Source organism: Centruroides vittatus, unplaced genomic scaffold, assembly GCF_030686945.1.
Source record: "Centruroides vittatus isolate TY-2023 unplaced genomic scaffold, ASM3068694v2 contig_689, whole genome shotgun sequence".
Lineage (NCBI taxonomy): Eukaryota > Metazoa > Arthropoda > Arachnida > Scorpiones > Buthidae > Centruroides > Centruroides vittatus.
The window spans coordinates 279271-299160 of NW_027122434.1; the positions used below are offsets into that span (position 1 = coordinate 279271).

A 19890-nucleotide genomic window follows, 5' to 3' on the forward strand; every position below is an offset into this window, starting at 1 on the left:
GAGAAAACAACTGATAGATGAGAGAAAACGATTGGTGCAGGAACAATAGATTGAGGTTTCAGTGTATTAATCTTATAACTTGATTTGAATTTTAAAACTATTAAGTTTTAACTCACAACTTTAACCATTATTGACTTATACAGATTACACAGAACAGATACACTAATTATGGTATCATATATTCTGAAACAAGCTGCAAGAAATTAGTTATGCTTTTAGAGTTTGTTGTGATATGTAATTATACTAGATTTTCAATAATTAATGTAGTAGTAGTTATATAAGTACATAATCAAAAATGTAGTAAAATTTCACTACTTGGATTATATAGACATTACATATTTTATCCAAATTATTTAATTTATGAATTATAAAATATTCAAATACAGTTGTTTTTCATTCATTCAAAGTTGGCAATAAGTTCTAGAATCAGAGCCCAATTCTAAACAAAAAAGTGCAATGAAACAAGACCCAATATGTTCATGGTAACTGATGATCTGAATATTCTCCATGAAAGGCATGGAAATTTCTACTAATGAAAAACATCAGCTAAAATAAATTTCTCATCACAGTCTTTTACTACTCATCACAATAATATAAGACAATTTAAGGATTGAGATAAGATATATGCAAGAGGTAAATCTTTAAATTATTTTAAAAAATTTTTTAAATTAATTTTAAAATATTTTATGTACTTTTTATACTTAAAATATATATTATTTATAATTTTTAACAAATATATTATACAAATTTCATTTAGAATAAATAAAACAGTTATTCAAAATACTGAAACATAGCTACCACACAATTACATTATTATTTTTATATATATTCCAGATGAAAATAATATCAGATACTTTAAAATCAAATAGTGAATAAACATAAAAACTAGTTTTGGAATAATATCTATGCACAAGTAAAAAATTTCAATTTAAATTATTTTCATTTATATCTATTATTATTATTATTATAATAGTTAAATGTAATTATGATCAACTGTAATATAATTTTAAAACACAATATAAGTCAATGTATTAATGCCAAAATATATTAACACCTTTTTTTAAACTTATTGAACACTGCCAAAAAATAAATGCATTGTATATTGTATATCTAGTCAAAATAATAGAAAATTTGAATAGAAATACAATGTAATTTTAAAAAATTATAATGTAATTTAAATTTTTTAAAAATTAAACATTATTTCTATTCTTAAATCATTTCTTGAAAAAAATTTAAAATGTTTGCATCACATTAAAGACATCAACTTTATTAATAAAACTTAATTTTTTTTAAAAATGAAACTCTCTTTCTTTAATACTAAATTTGATACTTCATAGTTTAATATTTCAAAACAGTCTCTTAGAAACACAATAGTCTCTTAGAAATATGTGATATAATCTCTTAAACCATCTTACCTATTTTATTTGAGTATTTTTATTAAAAAAAAATTTTTTAATGCAAACTATAATCTTTTCTACTGGATTCTTCTAAACGAAATATTAAACCAAGTTGCAACAGATAATAACAAGTATTTAAAACTAAACAGTATATTTATCATTTTATAAAATTTAAACTCTAATTTTGTATTTTTGAACATATAAATATATAGAGCTCTCTTTAATATTAAAGAAAATAATTTATTTAGAATTAAAAAAAATTATTTTTTTGAACTCTTTCATTTTTAAAACAAACAACAAAATTTTACATGAATTAGAATAAAATTTTATTAGAAAATGACTAAAATAATTTTTTCATACTGTTATTAGCAATTATCATGGTCTTATAAAAGATTTGTTCACAAATGCCATAATTAAATTTTATTTTAAAATAGAAACTTATAAATAAAAGATAAATTTTATTAGTATGTTTGTGTCACCATTGTACCCATATTGGGCCTTTATAGATAGATATGTTTGTTTTGATTTGCAGTGCTATTGAATTTTGTCTTCTTTTCCTCTTAACTATTTTTGGAAAATTTATCTTTCTTTTTATTTACTTATACTGTATATATTTTCCTACAAACACATTCCATTATATTTTATAAAAAAAATTGTGAAAGTCCAATTTTGCAAATTTTCTTTTTTAATTTCTTTCAAATGACCATAAAAGTCTATTTTAGCAAGCAAATCTTTGACCTCACTGCTTACAGACCAATTTGACACCAAAAATACCAACTTCATATTCAGTTATCCCATCTTGGACATAATAATTAAATTGTTTTATTAATTCACTGAGAATGTGATCTAAATAATGATGTGCAACTGGCTAAAATCAGTTATGGCACTGTTGAAGTTTAGTTACTGTCCCATCATTAAAATACTTGAAATTTACTCTTGCTTCTGACATAAAACTTAATAATGAATGAATATTTTTAAAGTATTTAAAAACAATATTATTTTCCATACACTTTTGATTATTTTCTCTTGAAATATATTGCTCTACTATGAATTTTTTTCTGCATCATTTGAGAGGAATTCTTTAACTTGTGCTATAAAAATATTCACAAAGATCTATACAAAGATATATAAATAAAACAAGATTGATTTCATTAAGAGAGCATCAAAGAAAAATAACAAAATTTGTTGACAAGATGGAAGCAATTATTCAATGTATACCTGTATAATCACTAGCTAATAAATGCATGCATGGTTTTCAACCTATCTGATGTTTTCTTAAGATAATTTAATATTACCAGGTATGTCATCTAGTAGTACATAATGCATATATTGACTATTCAAATGCAAATCAGTTACAGTGTGACTATTGAAACTATGATATCTGCACTAATTAATAATAATTATATTTAAAATATATTGCAATCTCAAATGTAATAATTTTAAGCTATTAATGGTTAATGGTTCTTCACTACACAGACCATGTGGATTATTAGGTATTTATACAAGTTCAATGCTATAATGTTGTAAATGCCAAAAAAGAAACTTTTCAGGAGAAGTAAAAAACACTTTTTCTAATGTACAAATTCATTTCAATTTTACAATAAAATGCTAAAAAAGTCACTAGGTCACAAATTCTCTGGAATATCAAAATGATGTAAATGTAAGCTGTAATGTTTTGAGCACCAAAAGTCACATGACTTGAATTCTAGCACTTTAAATGTTATATTTTCACATAAATTCATCTTCAAAATACAACCACTTACACTGCCAATATTGCCACAATATTCTTTTGCTGCAGAAAAAATGGTATTCGTAATGTTATAGCATTGCATGCTTCATATATATATTTATTTATTTAATTTCACAAGAAAAATAAACGACATATCTTAAAAGCGTTTAATAAAAATAAGAATCGTCAATGAACTGGTGGTTACTGAGATGTAAATTCCTGGTTTTCATCATTTTTTATTAAAATAAATCAACACTTGAGCATTTCATATTTTAGATAGATATATCTAAGCTAATATTTATCTTAAAATGTATCATAGGTTTTATCTGCCGATTATTCATTTTTCTGGAATGATCTTTAAAAATTTTAACGTATCAATGCTTAATAAACAAGACAATGGAATGGAATTACAATTTCGGAAATATTTATCAAATTATTGGCCGTAAATGGGAAATATGCAGTTACAACACTGTAAAACGATCAATCCACCTGTAAATTATATTAGCTTATAATCACAAAGTAAATTTGTTACCATTAATAAATTATATAAATTCTTAACGTCTAAAATCCAATTAAACCAAGAGAATTAAGGAAGCTCCTTTCTGGTCTTGGACTCTTTTGGTTACGAATCTCAAGTTGTGTGTGTCCTGATAGCTCCACTTCTTGTTCCTCCTTTCTTAAGGTTTCCTACGGAAGTTCTAGACAAAACTGATCAAGGCAATTATAGATAACAAATAATTCAAAAAACCTTCAAATTCTCTAAAATTTCCGAAGATGATTTGGTTGCTACGCAACGGACCTGTCAATCATCAAGCTGTCGTCGTTCATCCAAGGGATTAAATGCCTCCCTTGGTCTATATAAAGTGCTTTTTCATCGTCACGAAACAGTTTACAACTATATCCAAAGACCAACAGTTCTTCTTCTTCTTCATTCTTACTTCTTTCATCAAAATTCTTCGCCCAGTAATTTTCTACAGTCGCCATTTTTGTGACGTTTCGATCCTAAATCCGGCCTTGATAATAGTTGTTGCCACCTTTAACATAAATTGCTGTTTTTTTTTATTTTATTATAAAAATAATGATTAATGCTTGTCTAAATAATTTTTATATCATTACTTTATAAATTAATGAAAAAAATGTATTAGTTATAAATTCAAGATTTATGTAATCTATGTATACGTAACGGGGAAAATCCGAAATTGGCCAAAGGCTGGATGCACAATGAGGCGACAAAAACATCTTTATACAAAACGTTGTGCGAAAGATAAAATAGTATAGCGCACATTGAATAAGTCAAAATATTAAGTTAAGCAAAACGTTTTAATATATTTAATATATTAAAGCTTCTTGCCTCAATTAATATTGATAAAGGTATACCTTTATCAAAACGTTTTAACTTCAAGCAAATTTATTTTGTTCGATAGTGTACGCACACTGAGCATGCAAAACGTCTTTCTACTAGGGGTCTTTCTCTCAGGTATCGATCGAATAGCTATCGATAGTCTTGTTAACGCGGGTCGAATAATCCCCAGGAATTTTTCGGGGGTGGTCCTTCGGATATGTCGGGCCCCGTCCCTCACCACCCGGTCGCCCCATTGTGGGCCTGGCCGAACCCATAATGGGCCTACTAAAAGAGGCCCTCTTAGTGCCCACAGGGCGGAAAGAGTTAAAAAAAAAAGTCTTGTTAACGAGGTTAAATGGCCGAACGATAAGTTAGCAGTTTACCGCTCTGGAGGACCCGGGATACAATCCGGACGAGTCGAAAAAACTTAGGAATTTTTCGGGGGTGGTCCGTCCAGATATCGAGCCCCGTCCTTCACCACCCGGCCGCCCATTATAGGCATGGCCGAACCCATAATGGGTTTGATAAAAAGAGGCCCCGTGGGCCCACAGGGCGGAAAGAGTTTTAAAAAAGAAAAAATGCCGTTTCAGTAATGTTATAGCTGGTCTATTTCGCACTAAATCATTGTCGCAGTAATTAAATAAATATAAAATTCAGTATTTTTAGTTATATCCTTTATTGTACGAATTATATTTAGTTTATTATTACAGTATTTTAATTTTTTTTTTTTTTTTATCAACAGATGCGCTAATTGTAAAGACAACAAGCCGGATGTAGACAGAAATTAATTATTAATATATACAAAGTAAATCAAGTGGAGTGGTTAGCTAAGTATGTTAACGTAATTGCCAAGTTTAAGAAATAATCAAGAAATACAATCGTTTAGCAATGATGTTCAAGTTTTCTGGCGAAATATTAAAACTATTGCTCTGGGCGATGAAACTCTTGCTTTTTCAGTGTTGTCTCGTTTTGTTGATAATATCTTGTGTCTACCTCATTCTTCAGCTAATGTGGAAAGAATATTTTCGTCAATAAATCTGTTAAAAACAAAACAAAGAAATAAACTGAGCTCTGAAACAATCCCTGGCTTACTTCTCACTAAACAATTAGTTGGAAAAAGATACTGTTACGATTTTCCTGTGAAAGATAATTCAAGTTCAAAAATAACAAATAGAGTGTTAAACAACATAGAAACGGAAGATATTGAATAATAATTATTATTATTAATATCCGAAAAATAAAAAGTAATTTTTTGTTAGAAAAATAAGACAAAATGTACCTACTTAATTAGTAAATTATTCTCAATGTCAGATGTTGTAGCTGTATATACGTAATGTGAATGTATGCCTCTTTAATCCGAATGAATAAATCCGGTAGACTTCCTTACAGCTATCAGGTTAGGTACACCTTTATTGGAAATTGCAAATGCATTTCAGGCCTATGTAGCGTTTATCTACACGCGCGTTTTTTGTAAATTAACTAAGTTTTTTGTTATTTTTATTTTTAATATTTCTGTAGCATTACACTGAGGAGGGGCTTAAATCCTACATAGGCCCAAAATGCATTTGTAATTTCCAATAAAGATGTACTGTACCTAACCTGATAGCTGTAAGGAAGTCTACCGGATTTACTCATTCGGATTAAAGAGACATACATTCACATTAGTAAATTATTTTTTTTACGTAAGTGTTTTGTGTTATTTTTTTGTTTTTTATTGTTTTATAGTTTATAATAGAATAAATGACAAAAAAACACGTTATTGTTTATGTGCAACCCTTTTTCTGCCACAAAAAGTCGATCTACCCGAAAATTACCGAAATCTACCGATAATTGCCTAAGGAATCTACCGATGGCAAGCTAATCGGCGTGGCAACAGTGCTGACGGGGCGATATAGCCGTGCAGCTTCTGCCCAACCGTAACCCGTGCACGTGATGATTTTGATTGTGTAAATATTTGCTTATTTAAGTGAAACACATAGCGATTACTTATTATGCATTTTTTCACGTAAGATTATCATCAAATTTTGAAATATGTCGGAATATTCGGAACCGCTGGTAGGGATTCGTCCTTCAGAACTTTTTCTCGAAAAATTGCAAAATTATGAAAATAAACATGACGAATTAAATGCGGATATGAGAAATATTTTAGAGAACAAAAATCGTCTTATACCTTTTAAAACGATACATCGAATTTGTGATACTTTAAATGGTATGTTGCAATAAATATCCTATTGATTGATGTTTATAATGAATTTACGATTTCTAACGGCTACTGTTTAGGGGTGGCCGTTATTAAAGAATTTATTCATTTCCTTTAATAACGGCCACCCCTAAACAGTAGCCATTTCTTTGGGAACCTCTTTTTTTCGGTTGAAGTTTACCTTGGTAGTCCCAATGGCTGCACTTTGTTTAGCTTAGATAGGTTAGGTTAACTACATTTTTTAGTAGACAGAAGAAAGGAATACCTAAAAAGAAACAAAGGAAATGTCTACTAAAAATGTAGTTAACCTAACCTAACCTAACCTAACCTAACCTAACCAAGTGTGGCCATTGGGACTACCAAGGTAAACTTCAACCCTTTCTTCTTTTTAAAATGCACATGAATTAAGATAAATCGGGCGTAGTTGGACAAGGGGGAGAGGTTGGGTTTCATTGGACCTCCCCCCCTTGTTCTACTTGTCTTAACCACTCAGCAGTGAGGGACATATATATACGTCGAGGGCGATCGTGTGGCAGTGGTGAGGGACGTATATATTCGCTAAATTCTTTTGGGGGTATCACCAAAAACTACCGCAAAAAAAAATTCACATAAAAATGAATTATGTAACAATAAAAAGAGACTTTTCTTTACTAGACATAACTGTTTACAAATACTTTTTCTGAAATGGAAATGAGAAAAATTGCTTGAAAAAAATACTTTAAAAATTTTCCAGGTATATTCTTCACTACTAAGGGATAGAACCATACCTGACTCTCCCACTGCTGAAAGATTAACCATTACGTTAAATTTTACAGATTTTAAGGTGAAGAGGACGTCCTGAGGGTGGAAACTTTGACAAAGTGGGACAAGAGGAGGAGGGGAAGTAAAAATTTCTAGAAAACTGTGGACATAATTTATGGACAGCCTCTAAGAGAATAATTTTGCAAAGAAGATTGTAGAAAAAGACATTTTTTAAAAATATTCAATTAACTAAGAGTATATAAAAAAGTAAGATCTTAAAGAAAAATTAGATTTGGATAAAATTTATCAAATGAAGACAATATCTCTAGAAGTGTGATTGATAGCAATCCTAGAGATGATTCAGGCATAAAAAAAATTGGCAGTAGATTTCCTATAGAAGTTAACTCAGCTACAAAGACAGGTTGTGACAGAAATAATTAAGGAGTATAAATATAAAAAAACTCTTAATATGATTGTTTTAAAGAATTTTTTTGAAAAAATAGATGAAACCTGCAATCTTATAAAAAAAATAATCCCGATATTGATTATAGTAAGATGACTTGAACTGTTGAATATATCTTTTTTTTTTTTATGAGAAAATTTATTATCACAAAAAACCAAACACTAGACAGTATAATTTAAAAAAGTGTATATAGAATCTTTAAAAATTAAAGTATTAAGTAAAAGTTAAATTATTTTGTAAGTGTGGAATTAAGATAATTATTTATGGTATAATTAATAGATACTTGCACTTGAATCTTTTCTTTACAAAGAATTTTCAGGAATTGAATGTGTTTGTTAAATGAGGTTTTTATGTATTTCTATTGTACTTTTCACAATTTTAGAAACATATGTGATAGAAGCATCAGCCAAACAAATATTTTAGTATTAATCAGATATGTAAGGTTTTGTACAATTATTTTAATGCAGTTGCAGATACTAAAGTTTAATTTAATCCCAACAAAAATATAGATTTTAGTCAATGTTTGGAAGTTTTCATAAATATATAGCCTAGTAATAATTTGCTTTCTTGGCTATAGTGATTCTTCTAAAATTATATTCAACACAGTAGTTTGAGAATATAAGAATTTGCAATCTTTCTTGATATAAGAAGACATTGACGTGATTTTCAAGATAAATCTTTCGTATATGAACGATTTTTGAATTGAAATATAAAATTATTGGAGTAGTTTTGAAAAACTTTTGAAATGGTTAATTTGCTGGATTGACCATTCAATACATTTATCATATAATCCAGTTGATCATTGATTCAATTAATTTTTATTAAATTGATGTTTAACACATTTAACTGCTTTAACTGCTTTTCAGTAGCTTTTATAACCATATCTTTTCAAAATGAATATGATGTAAAATCTTTTCTACAAAATTTTATATTAAAAAAATTTTTTATAGGTTCATTTTAAAGATCAGGAGTCATGGCAGTGACCCCCATCAAGTAAAAAAGTCACTGATTGACTACAGAGTGACTAATTTTCAGGGGTTGATTTTTTCACCCCAAACACCTGAAGTAATTCTGAATATCTCGTTCGAAAGAAAATTATCTTAAATAGTGTGGCAAAATTTTAAGATTTTATGTAATGAGGTTGCCAAAATATAAGCAATTGTAAAGTGCAAAAATTGCCAAAAAGGCTGTATTTTCTTCCTTTTTTTTTCTTCATTTGGCACTGCAGACACTCGTAGAGTAAAAACTACCGGGTCTAGAAAGCTCAAATTTTAAACTTAAGCCTTTCTTGTTATCAGTGATGTGCTCGCCAAACTTCCTGGTCAATAGGTCGGAGTTCATGGGATTTCTCATAGAGTTAATTCAGTTCTGTGGCTTAATTTTATGCTTATAAAGATAAAATTGAATAGAAACAGATGAATTTTATTTATTATGTTACTCAGAATTACAAAAGCTCAAATTTATGCCAATTAAAAATTTTTATAATGATTTTTCTAAACAGCATATTGAAAGTGTCAGACAGCAGCACTGACCGAAATGAATATTGAAAGCATTCGGTTGGCAGCGTGTTCAGTCGTCAAGCATTGACCAAATTGTACACCATCATCTTATGTCTTGATGTAATAATACAATTATTAAACAAAATCAATTGATATCCAAATAAAACATTTGAGATGTAAAAAAAATTTTACCAAGTAAAACCTTATGACAATTTAGATGACAATCAAAATTTTTCTTAGGTGTTTGGTGAAGAAAAGTTTGATGCTTGGAAGCAGTACCCACAAGAGTTTTACCTGTATTATTATTTTCTACATTTTACGCTTGTCAATCCAATGTATACCTTGGATTGACCAAGCGGTCTATACAAAGAAGGATTAAAGAACACAAATACAACATTGCCAAAAAAAGATACGCCACCAATCCCGATGTAGAAGACGACTTGGACAACACCAGCATTATAAAGAAATCCTTCCAGACGGACCACATCAGATCCTTGCAATCACTCAAAATTTACAAGGCAAGCAAATTGGGGAACAGTGTAAACTTCAAGGAAAGCTACACGATATCTCAAGCATGGTGACATGTCTGTGAAGACCATCTGTGTCGATAATCATATATTATTCCCTCAATGATCAGCCACAGCATTAAAATACAGTTATGGGGGTACAATCATTCAAATCTGTACTATTAATGCATTTAACTGATTCAAGAAATTTGTATTTGAAATGTTTGAGATTCTTGGCATTCCACAATCGGAACGATAAGAACCTGAAGCAGATTCTGGATAAAGAATTGAAAACATTAGTTCAATTACTACATTCGAACAGTACTGGAAATCCAAAGGCTTAGAGGTGATTTTTTTTTTATTAGTACCAGTACCGGTAATTTCTCTAGAAAGTTGTATAACATGTAGTGTAAAATATACCTTGCTCAACTATTTTATTATGAAATAAAGAATTCAATTTTGTGTTTCATGTTCATCTTTTCATTTTATATGAAGATATTTCATATAATGTATTTAGTTTCAATGAATCATCATGTAGTAAATGCACTCTAATAAACAACACAGTTGCAAACTGAAAAGTTACAGCTAGCATGTTGTTTATTATTAATATAGTATTTAAAAATTTAAATAACTGGTTCAGTTGTAAAATGCCATGTGTTTTTTAAATATTTGTCTGTATTATACAGGGTGTCTCAAAAGAAAGTTTATATTTGATTTATCAATTTAAAGAAAAGTTTGACATCCATCGATAAAATCTTTATTAATTAATTTTTATTTAAGTACACAGCTTAGGAATTTACTTCTTAAAAATGACGTCATCAAAATGTAAACCATCACGCTCACGGCACTTATTTAAACGAACAGCGAAATTTCCCGGCTTGGCATGTAGACTCTGTGTTGACTGCCATTTCATAACGGATATTTTCTCTCAACTGCACGAGAGTAGTCAGATTACTGACGTAAAGTTTTGATTTGAGATATCCCCATAAAAAAAACGTCCGTAGGGCTCAAATCGGGACTGTGTGGGGGCCAAATTATATCACCTCTTTCATCATGGGAAATTTCACAGTTTGTTTAAATGAGTGCTGTGAGCTTGATGGTTTACATTTAGACGACATTATTTTTTAAGAAATAAATTCCTAAGCTGTGTACTTTAATAATTAATACAGATTTTATCGACAGACGACAAACTTTCTTTTGAGATACCCTGTATATCTATATCAATATGAAAATGCATGAGACTTGTCACCATATTGTAAATCATAAGAATCAAACTGCTATCTTCAGGAAATTTTAAATTTACATTTATTGTAATGTTTCTAAGTTTAAGAATAATTTTGATTTCCTGAACATAGCAGTTCAGTCCTTATAATTCTAATAAGTTGATTTAAGATATTTTAACAAAATAATAATCGTGAAATTTTAAAATATTAAAAATTATTGCTGCTATTGTATTTAAAGATTTAATTATATAATAATAATTTTTAAAAGTTAGTAATATTTTAATTAGAATCATAAAATATATGTTGTTAAATTAACAATATCTTCTAAATAGATGGTGAAAATAAAAAGTTATATCTGCATGAAATGTTACATGGATGTGAAATTGATTTTTGGAAACCACCCAAACCAAAACGTGTAAGTGAAAACCTTTGAATAATTTTATAAAACTTGTATATTAAATGAAAATATTGAAATTTAATTTTATTATATAAGGTTTTAGATTTTTTTCCACTCCATAAAATTACTTATTTACTTTAAATAATTATTTTCAGAATCCAGAATTAGAAGCTCGCATTCAAAAATTGAAAGCAGAACAGGAGGAAAGAGAATATCATGAAATGACAAAAAATGTATCAATGTCCTCATTTAAAAAAAGTTCATCATTCCAGTCTGAAAGTAATGATTTTGATTGATTTGATTTCGATTGTAATTAATTTAGTTCAAAATGCATTTTCAGTGCTTTAGATAAAATTTTAGTGAAAGGTACAATTAATGTATTCCAAAAATAACTGTGTGTTAAATAACAAAAATAAGTAAAATTATATTTTTCATCTTTAAAAACAAGTTGTAAAATGATATATTTGAATAAATATTAATTCGAAATTTCAGAATTTTATTTACAATTAAAGTAGGTGATCTTATTAAATAATTTATTTAAAGATTTTAATTTTTCATAATTTAGCATAAAAAAACAAATACAAATATTAATTTAACATATTTTTATGGCTTTTTTCCTATCATACATGCTAACAAAACTAAAATGACATTTCATGTAAACTTATTTCCTGTAATCAATTTGCATATTTTAGTTGCTTAAATTACTCATTAAAGGAAACAAAATAATAATTTTTTTTCCTCTGCTATGTAATATTTTGCATTGGACATTTTAAGAGCTTTATAAACTAATATCGTATTTAATTTAGTTGCCTTTACATCCTTAATCTTTTATTCTATTGTAGTCAACTAAGACCTATCTTATTAATAGGACATTTACACTGGTATGATAGTTACTTGCAATAAGTATATCACACCAGTGTAAATGTCCTAATAATAAGATAGGTGTTAGTTGACGGTAATAGAATAATACTGTATCTATATAATATAAAAAAATTATTCCAAGTGTAATAAAATCTGAAATATGTACAAATCTAATTATTTATTCTGGATTTTTTTTGTTTGCTATAAAGCCACATAGTATGAATTGTTATAAGAGTAAAAAATATAAAATTTAATATCTTCAATTTACATGATACTTGATTTGCACAATTTCAATTTAAACAAAATTCAGAAAATTGTGACAAAATTTCCACATTAAAGTTTCAGTTTAACATGTTATTTTAAAATAATCATTTTATTTATTTGATTCTTTGTTTAAAATTAAGTAATTTTATTAATAAAATTAATATTTAAGCTTGCACTAACAATTATAATGTTTCAGTTGTGTCACTATGGTTTTCAACTTATATATTCAGAGATAGGATTCTCTATTTTGTACTACATTATGGTTTCACACAATATGCATTAAATTTGATTTATAGTTAAATTAATATCAGGAAATTTATAAAAAATTAAATAAAAATAAAAAATAAGATTTGTTAACAGATTTTGAGATAAGGCTGTTAATGCATTCAGTAAATTAATTAGTTAAAAGCTGGAATTAAAGAAGTGAGTAACGGAAGTGGCACAAGATTTTCAACTGAAAAAGAAAAGGAAATTTTTTTTTTATCTACAAGCTAAAGAGGATACAGAAATAAATAAATTTCACTTTTTTTTCATTTTAAGTCATCAACAAAAAATAGAGGATTAGATTCAAAGGTACTATTTCCAATATAAATGTTGATTTGCATGATTTTGATTTTACATAGAACCAATCTATGTAAATTAAAGATTATGTGTACTGCACAAAGGTTTTCTTCACTAAGAAAAGGTATATTAACATGACTTTTAAAGTTTTATTTAAACTATATCAACACTCTTTTAAATCTTGCTTTAACCATAACAAACTAACTGTAGATATTGTATATAACTTTGTAAAGATTTAAGGTTAAGTTTTATATAAATATAATTCTAGAAAAATGAAGTTAGAACTAATGGGGGGGAACTTATTTAATTCATAAATTGTAATAAAGATAATAAACTTTCATTGCTTTTAAATCTAAATAAATTTAATCAAATCAAAAATATCAAAATTTTTATTGACTCAAATAAATTTGTTGAAAACTTATTGTATGGCAAAAAGTCACAATCTGTTGTCTTCAGATTAAAATGACACGGTTGATAATCTTAATCATAAGATAGCGATTTGCAGTGCACATTTGTGTAAAATTAATTGTTTATATTAACATTTTGAAAATAAGGTTTCTATATATACATTTTTTAATTTATTGAGAGTGAATTTAAAATATACAAATTTCTGAATACATATATCAACTATTTCAAGCATTTCTGTATTTTCTGATTTGAAGAATTTCATGAATTATTGCTTAAAATTCACGTATTTAAATTTTATAAATTTCTGTAATTTTAACTGTTTGAACAAAGCCTATTTTAAAACAAATTTATTATGTAAATAGAATATTGAAAAAATTGTAAATTGAATATATTTTAAGGATAAAAAGTAAATTATATTAGTACCTAAATTTAAATTATAAGGAGCTGTCCACAAATGTCCACATTGGGAGAGAGGAGAGTATGACAAGTTGGGAGGGAAAGGATTGAATTTCAATGGATGTCTATTTTATTTCATTAAATTTTATATGGTTTATGCACTTTATTATTCATAAAGTGATAAAGGTTTTGAGGAGGGTTGAGATTTGTTGGATGTCTGAAGAGGAGAGGGGAAACTTAGACAAACTGGGACAATGGGAGTGGGGGAGTAAAAATTTCAAGAAAAATGCAGATGTAATTAATAGACAGCCCCTAACTAAATGTATATTTTAAAATAAATTTTGTAATTTTATTGTGATTATTAAATAATTTCCGTCATTTATTTCTAAAAACATTAAATAATATGAATTTATGATATTAAAATTAAAACAGTTCAACTTATTTTTTTTTTTACAGTTCGTACTGTCAGGTCACAAATTACTGCAGTTTTAAATGGTGTATTAACTGTTGCAGGAACTTTTATTTTTGGATTTAAGGCAGCAGAATATCTCTTTTCAATATCAGACTTAATTACAGTAAGTTTTGCAGATAATTTACCTTAAATATTTAGAAATATGAAATATATGTAATAAACATTGAGTAATATGAAGGTTAAATTCTAATAAGACAAAATGCTGCTTTACTGGAGTTTAAATAATTAAATTTTACATATTAGAACTTTTGAGTGAAAACCCATTTCAGACATGTTATGGATTCAAAGGGAAAAAGTAGAGAAGGTATTCAATAATAATTATGTAAATTTTATTAAAAGTATTAATTACATAACTTTGCGAAATAATATTTTTAACAAAACTTAAGCAAGAATAATAATTCATGCAGAGCATCTTTTCCTCTTTCAAATTGTCATGTTTACCATATTTTCAGTGTTTTATTGAAATTTGTAACATGTATAAAAGTGGGTTATTATCAAAAGTATTAACACAAATTTTTAGTTACTCAACCATCGGTAAAAGTTTGTCCTTATATTTGTATTTTTTTTGCCATTTTCTTTTTATTATAGTATAAGATTTCAAAAATTTAGATTTATTACGAACATTTGTAAGATACTGCGCTCATAGAACCTATCTATAACTGGTGTGATATAAAAAACAAACAAATAAAGGATGCAGATCATCGCAAATGTTTTCGAACTGTTGACAGTTCTTCTTCAGGTGTGAGACTGAATTACTGATGGGATAGAGCAAACTGTTAAAGGAAATTTGAGAAACAATTATAAGGTGTTACACGAGACGCGTGTGTGTACATTTAGTAGACCCAGTTCAGAGTCCATCAATGTCTGCCATGCCGTCGACAGAACCAACTCATCCTTAAAATTGATGCAGTTTTCATTGAGGGACGATTTGTAGATTTGAATGGCCTCAAGCCACTTAAGGTGTTCGCTGTGTAGTGTGTATGAGTTTTGCCTGGTGGAAGGCTGCCACAATGTCCGGATCGGCAGCGTATGTGGCGAGGGCAGAAGTACTTCTCTGATGACGTATGTCCGCTATGTGTTCCTGCATTCTGACTTCCTTGGAAGTCAGAATGCAAGAACACAGCGGACATACGTCATCAGAGAAGCCTGCCACAGCTGCCTGTCGACGGCATGGCAGGCATTGATGGACTTCGAACTTTAAGGTCATGTTGGGTCTACTAAATGAACACACACGCATCTCGTGTAACACCTTATAATTGTTTCTTGAATTTTCTTTAACACTTTGCTCTATCCCACCAGTAATTCAGTCTCACACCTGAAGAAGAACTGCCAACAGTTCGAAAACGTTTGTGATGATCTGCATCCTTTATTTGTTTGTTTTTTTTATATCACACCGGTTATAGGTTCTGTGTGTGCAGTATTTTACATATCCTGGTGTTTGGCAGTGTAGTGTAGAACATTTGAAAGCTTTATCTAATAAATATTTACCTAATAGTACACTATAGAATACTTACTGATTTAATTTTTCTTAATTCTTTATGCGCATAATTAATTCATGTTTTCCTACAGTGTTTTTAAATCTTTTCCAGAGAAACTATATTTTTCTAAATTTAATTTTTTTTCTATTATGATTATTTTTTCAAAAAATAAACTGTTCTTAAAGAAAATAATAATTCATGTTGTAAGATAATTATTAAGGTTTTGTTAGAAAACTATTAATTTGTACTTCAAAAATAATAGTTATTTACTTATTTTATTTTATATTTATTGAAAATATTTTATTTACAGAATTATTTTTTGCATATTAGATTATTGATATCTTTATTGAAATTTATATTTTCAAAACTGAAAATATAGATTGCAGAATATAAAGTTCATTTATTATTTATAAATTTTGTTTTGTGCTTTCTTGACATTACTTATAATAGCTAGGCAAAAAATGCTTTATTTGCTCCCATCCTTGTTATAGCACTGAATCTATAGGTCTATCTAAAAATTCTCACTGATAACTTTTTCTTGACTGAACTGTTTTTATCCAAGCAACTTGAACCATACAGAAATTTTTTGAAAACACTGATTGAGCAAATTTTATTGCAACATGGCTGTCAGTATGCAAGTTGCATATTTGTGTTGAAAATAATCAAAATATGTTTTTGTCTTTGGAACTGGATATAAGTTTTAGTTCTGATGATGAAATAATTTTTAATTAATTGAGATAGCCCTAAAAAAGAAACAAATTAAGAATGAATTACTTTGAGCTCTTTATTTTTAAAACCACAGAACACATACCCAATTGCATAACTTTACAGAATTTGCCATTTTGTCTACAGCATAGAAAAGGTTGTGCAATTTCTGCATTTCCAAAGCAAATGATTTCTGAAAAAATTAAACTGTTCTAATTCTATAATTATAGCATATTAGTAGTATTCTGGTATTTTCTATTAATTTTAATCTGTTTTTAAAATGTATTGAAAATTGATTATATAAATTGATTATATAAATGTATTGAAAATTGATTATATGAAAATTGATTATATATGTATTGAAAATTGATTATTAAACTGTTCTTAATATTTTTCAATTTTTTTTTTTTCAGAAATTTTGTGTTGGATTTTCCTTGGCAATATTAGTTGCTGTTGCTGAATTATATTTTCTAATTCCAATTGTATAAAAATCAAACTTTTAAGGAGTTTGAAGAATTTTTTGTTGAAAGAAATTTATCAATTTATAATAGTAAAAGTCTGCTTTTATGTAAAACTAAACTGTGCAGTTAATGGTATTTAAATTAATTTTTTATAAAATATTTGGTATTAATTTAATAATTTATACAATACAGTAAAACTTCAATTTAACTGACAAACTTCTGGTCCATATGTCATATGTGAAAATTAACATCTTGTTAATTTTAAAATGCTTCTTTATATGTAATTAAATTAACAGGTTATTATTATCATTATTATTTTTATCTATTTTTTTTCAAATCCGAGAGTCACTGTTTTTAACTTCATGCCACAACGGGAGTGTGTCCATATATCAACATTGGAGGACGAATAAGTAGGAAATTTTTTTGTTTGTCAAATTTCAATTTTTTTTTCTTTTTAAGACCATTATTTATTTGTTTAGTTAAATACAATTAAATTGTATTTTCCAAAACATGTTTGTTTATTTTTATTTAGATCATATATTTGTTTATTACAGTCTCAGAACTACAGTAAGCAGTAATACATGTAAAAAAGTTCCTGTGAAATTAAACTTCTCATGCACATCTAATTTTAAGTTCATAGACATATCTACATAAGTAAAAAACAGATAAAATGATTTGTCAATTTTTTAAATTCATGCTTTTTGGAAAACCTACTTTACTATATAACAGGCTTTTGGCTTTAATGGACTGGCTTTTAATTTGGCGAGGGCTTTAACCATGGCTACCTAGATACCTATCAAGCCTGAACCTGACATATCATATCATATATATGACATTACAGGAGGAGTGTATGTTGTAAATAACTATTCTGTCTAAAAATTGCTATTTAGAAAATAAAAGTTTACATTTTGTCAACATTATTTTGAAATATAGTTTAAATAGTATTACTTTGATATAGGATTTTAATAAATCAGGAGCTAATTTTATTTTAATTTGAAACTTTTTGTATTTACAATATCATAAATAATTCGATACAATATTTTTACATCCCAAACAATAAATTTTATTAGAATAAAGATACATGAACTTTACAAATTATGCTTTATGTCATTTCTTTTACTTAACAACAATATTTGAGACGAACAATGAAATAGCAGCAATTGAAGATGAAAAAATCTTAAAATATTTTTGTTAAGAAAATAAGTAGTTTTAAATGATAGAAAGAAATTATAACAGTTTTGTATTCAAAGCTGATCTAAAAATCCTTAATTCTAAAATTACAGATGTTAGATCTTAAGTAATTTATCTCCTAATATATTTTGCAGATCCTTGTTATTTCTTTTAAAACTAAATTGTAAATATTTAAAATGCATGGGGATTTAGTAACAGCCCATTACTTTAATCTTCTAAAATTTAACACACTTTAATTATAAGAAAAAATTATAAATTAATTTAAAATTTAAAAATCTTTTCAGAAATAGAAATACTGTTGCACATATTTTTGAAAATTTTTTTTCCATATATATATATATATATTGCATAAATGCATTTTAATTACAACTAATGGTTAAGCAAATATACCTATATATATATAGGTATATTTGCTTAACCATTAGTTGTAATTAAAATGCAATTTATTGCAATATACAAGACTCAGTGAAATAACGATTTTTAATAAAATACCACTCAAAGTAATATTTGGCATAAATGTGTGATAAATTTATGTAAAATAAAAAAATATAATTAGCAATAAAACTGAAATGAGCTGTTATGATTGATTTTTTTCCACATATCAATATAATTAAGTTACTATATAAGAAAATCAGTATCATTATTTCATCATTTATAAGAAAATCAGTTGAATGAGATGTTAAAAATCGAATACTGGCCTTCAGAACGGATTCCTTCCGTGTTTACTTTGTATAGTCTTATAATTGATATCTGTTTTAATTTTTTTCTTTTTTTTTTTTGGTCCTTTTTTCCATGCCATCAAGGATTCACTAAAGGAATTATTTTTAAGTAATTTTGTAATGATTTGAGAAAAAATGTCGGATGCGATCTTATGTCACCAAAGACGTGCCCTTCTATCGTCAGATAGAAGCGAATCCCTCTGCCCTATAAACTCCTTGACATTTGATAGTCCGTGAATGTTTTTCATATTTAGTATTATGTATTTTCTGTTGCATTTTCAAGAACCTAATTGAAACGAACTTGAAATAAAAATTAACATTAAATGTACTAACATATTAAACGTAATATCATTCGGAGTTAACATAGTAACACCTCCGAAACTAACACAAAAGTACAAAAATTTAAGAGAATTTCATGTTTAAAGTAATGGATGTACTCTTAAAGCGCGAATTAGCTAATCAAATTTTATCGATAACATTTTTTTTTTTTTAATTAATTTTTAAAGGGGCTTTCTAAAAGTACTGTACGTCAAATGCGAACAAAATATTTTCGAGACGATCAAGCACATTTAAAATGTAGTAGAGCCGAAAACAATGGATTATAGACTACAAATTTATGTAACAATCTTTCACTAATAATAGCGAGATTGAGGCAGAAGTTTTAAACGCGACGTACGTCGGACGTTCAGAGCCGCTTTCCTGTAAACCTAGAAGTTTGACAATAGCGTTTGGAAAGTCAGGGGAATCATGCCCGACATTCAATTGTCAAACTTCTAGGCTTACAGGAAAGCGGCGCTGAACGTCCAACGTATACGTTTTCGCGTTTAAAACTTCGGCCTCAATCTCGCTAGTATGAATATTTTATTACCAGTAATTT

General features: G+C 27.6%; 2 protein-coding genes across 4 annotated transcripts in view; one reads left to right on the forward strand and one right to left on the reverse strand.

Moving 5' to 3' along the window:
- Positions 1–4144, reverse strand: part of su(w[a]) (suppressor of white-apricot) — a 58046-nt gene extending 53902 nt beyond the window's left edge. Inside the window, exons 1-2 of one of the 3 annotated variants that reach the window (XM_067276393.1) lie at positions 3926–4048; positions 3659–3834 (exon numbers count right to left, since the gene is read on the reverse strand). Coding sequence is in view for 1 of the 3 variants with exons in the window: in XM_067276390.1 (XP_067132491.1) it covers positions 3926–4110 (185 nt within the window). In the remaining 2 variants the exon portion in view is untranslated. Of the gene's footprint in view, positions 1–3658; positions 3835–3874 lie in introns of all 3 variants that reach the window. The other 2 variants (XM_067276390.1, XM_067276391.1) reach the window with 2 other exon arrangements.
- A 2254-nt stretch (positions 4145–6398) lies between these two features.
- Positions 6399–18023, forward strand: LOC136980293 (transmembrane protein 199). The gene is made up of 6 exons (XM_067276380.1): positions 6399–6677; positions 11433–11515; positions 11653–11776; positions 14444–14562; positions 17056–17513; positions 17658–18023. Exons 1-5 carry the CDS (start codon positions 6500–6502, stop codon positions 17128–17130), a joined length of 579 nt encoding a protein of 192 aa, XP_067132481.1. The 5' UTR covers positions 6399–6499; the 3' UTR covers positions 17131–17513; positions 17658–18023.
- The last annotated feature ends 1867 nt before the right edge of the window (positions 18024–19890 follow it).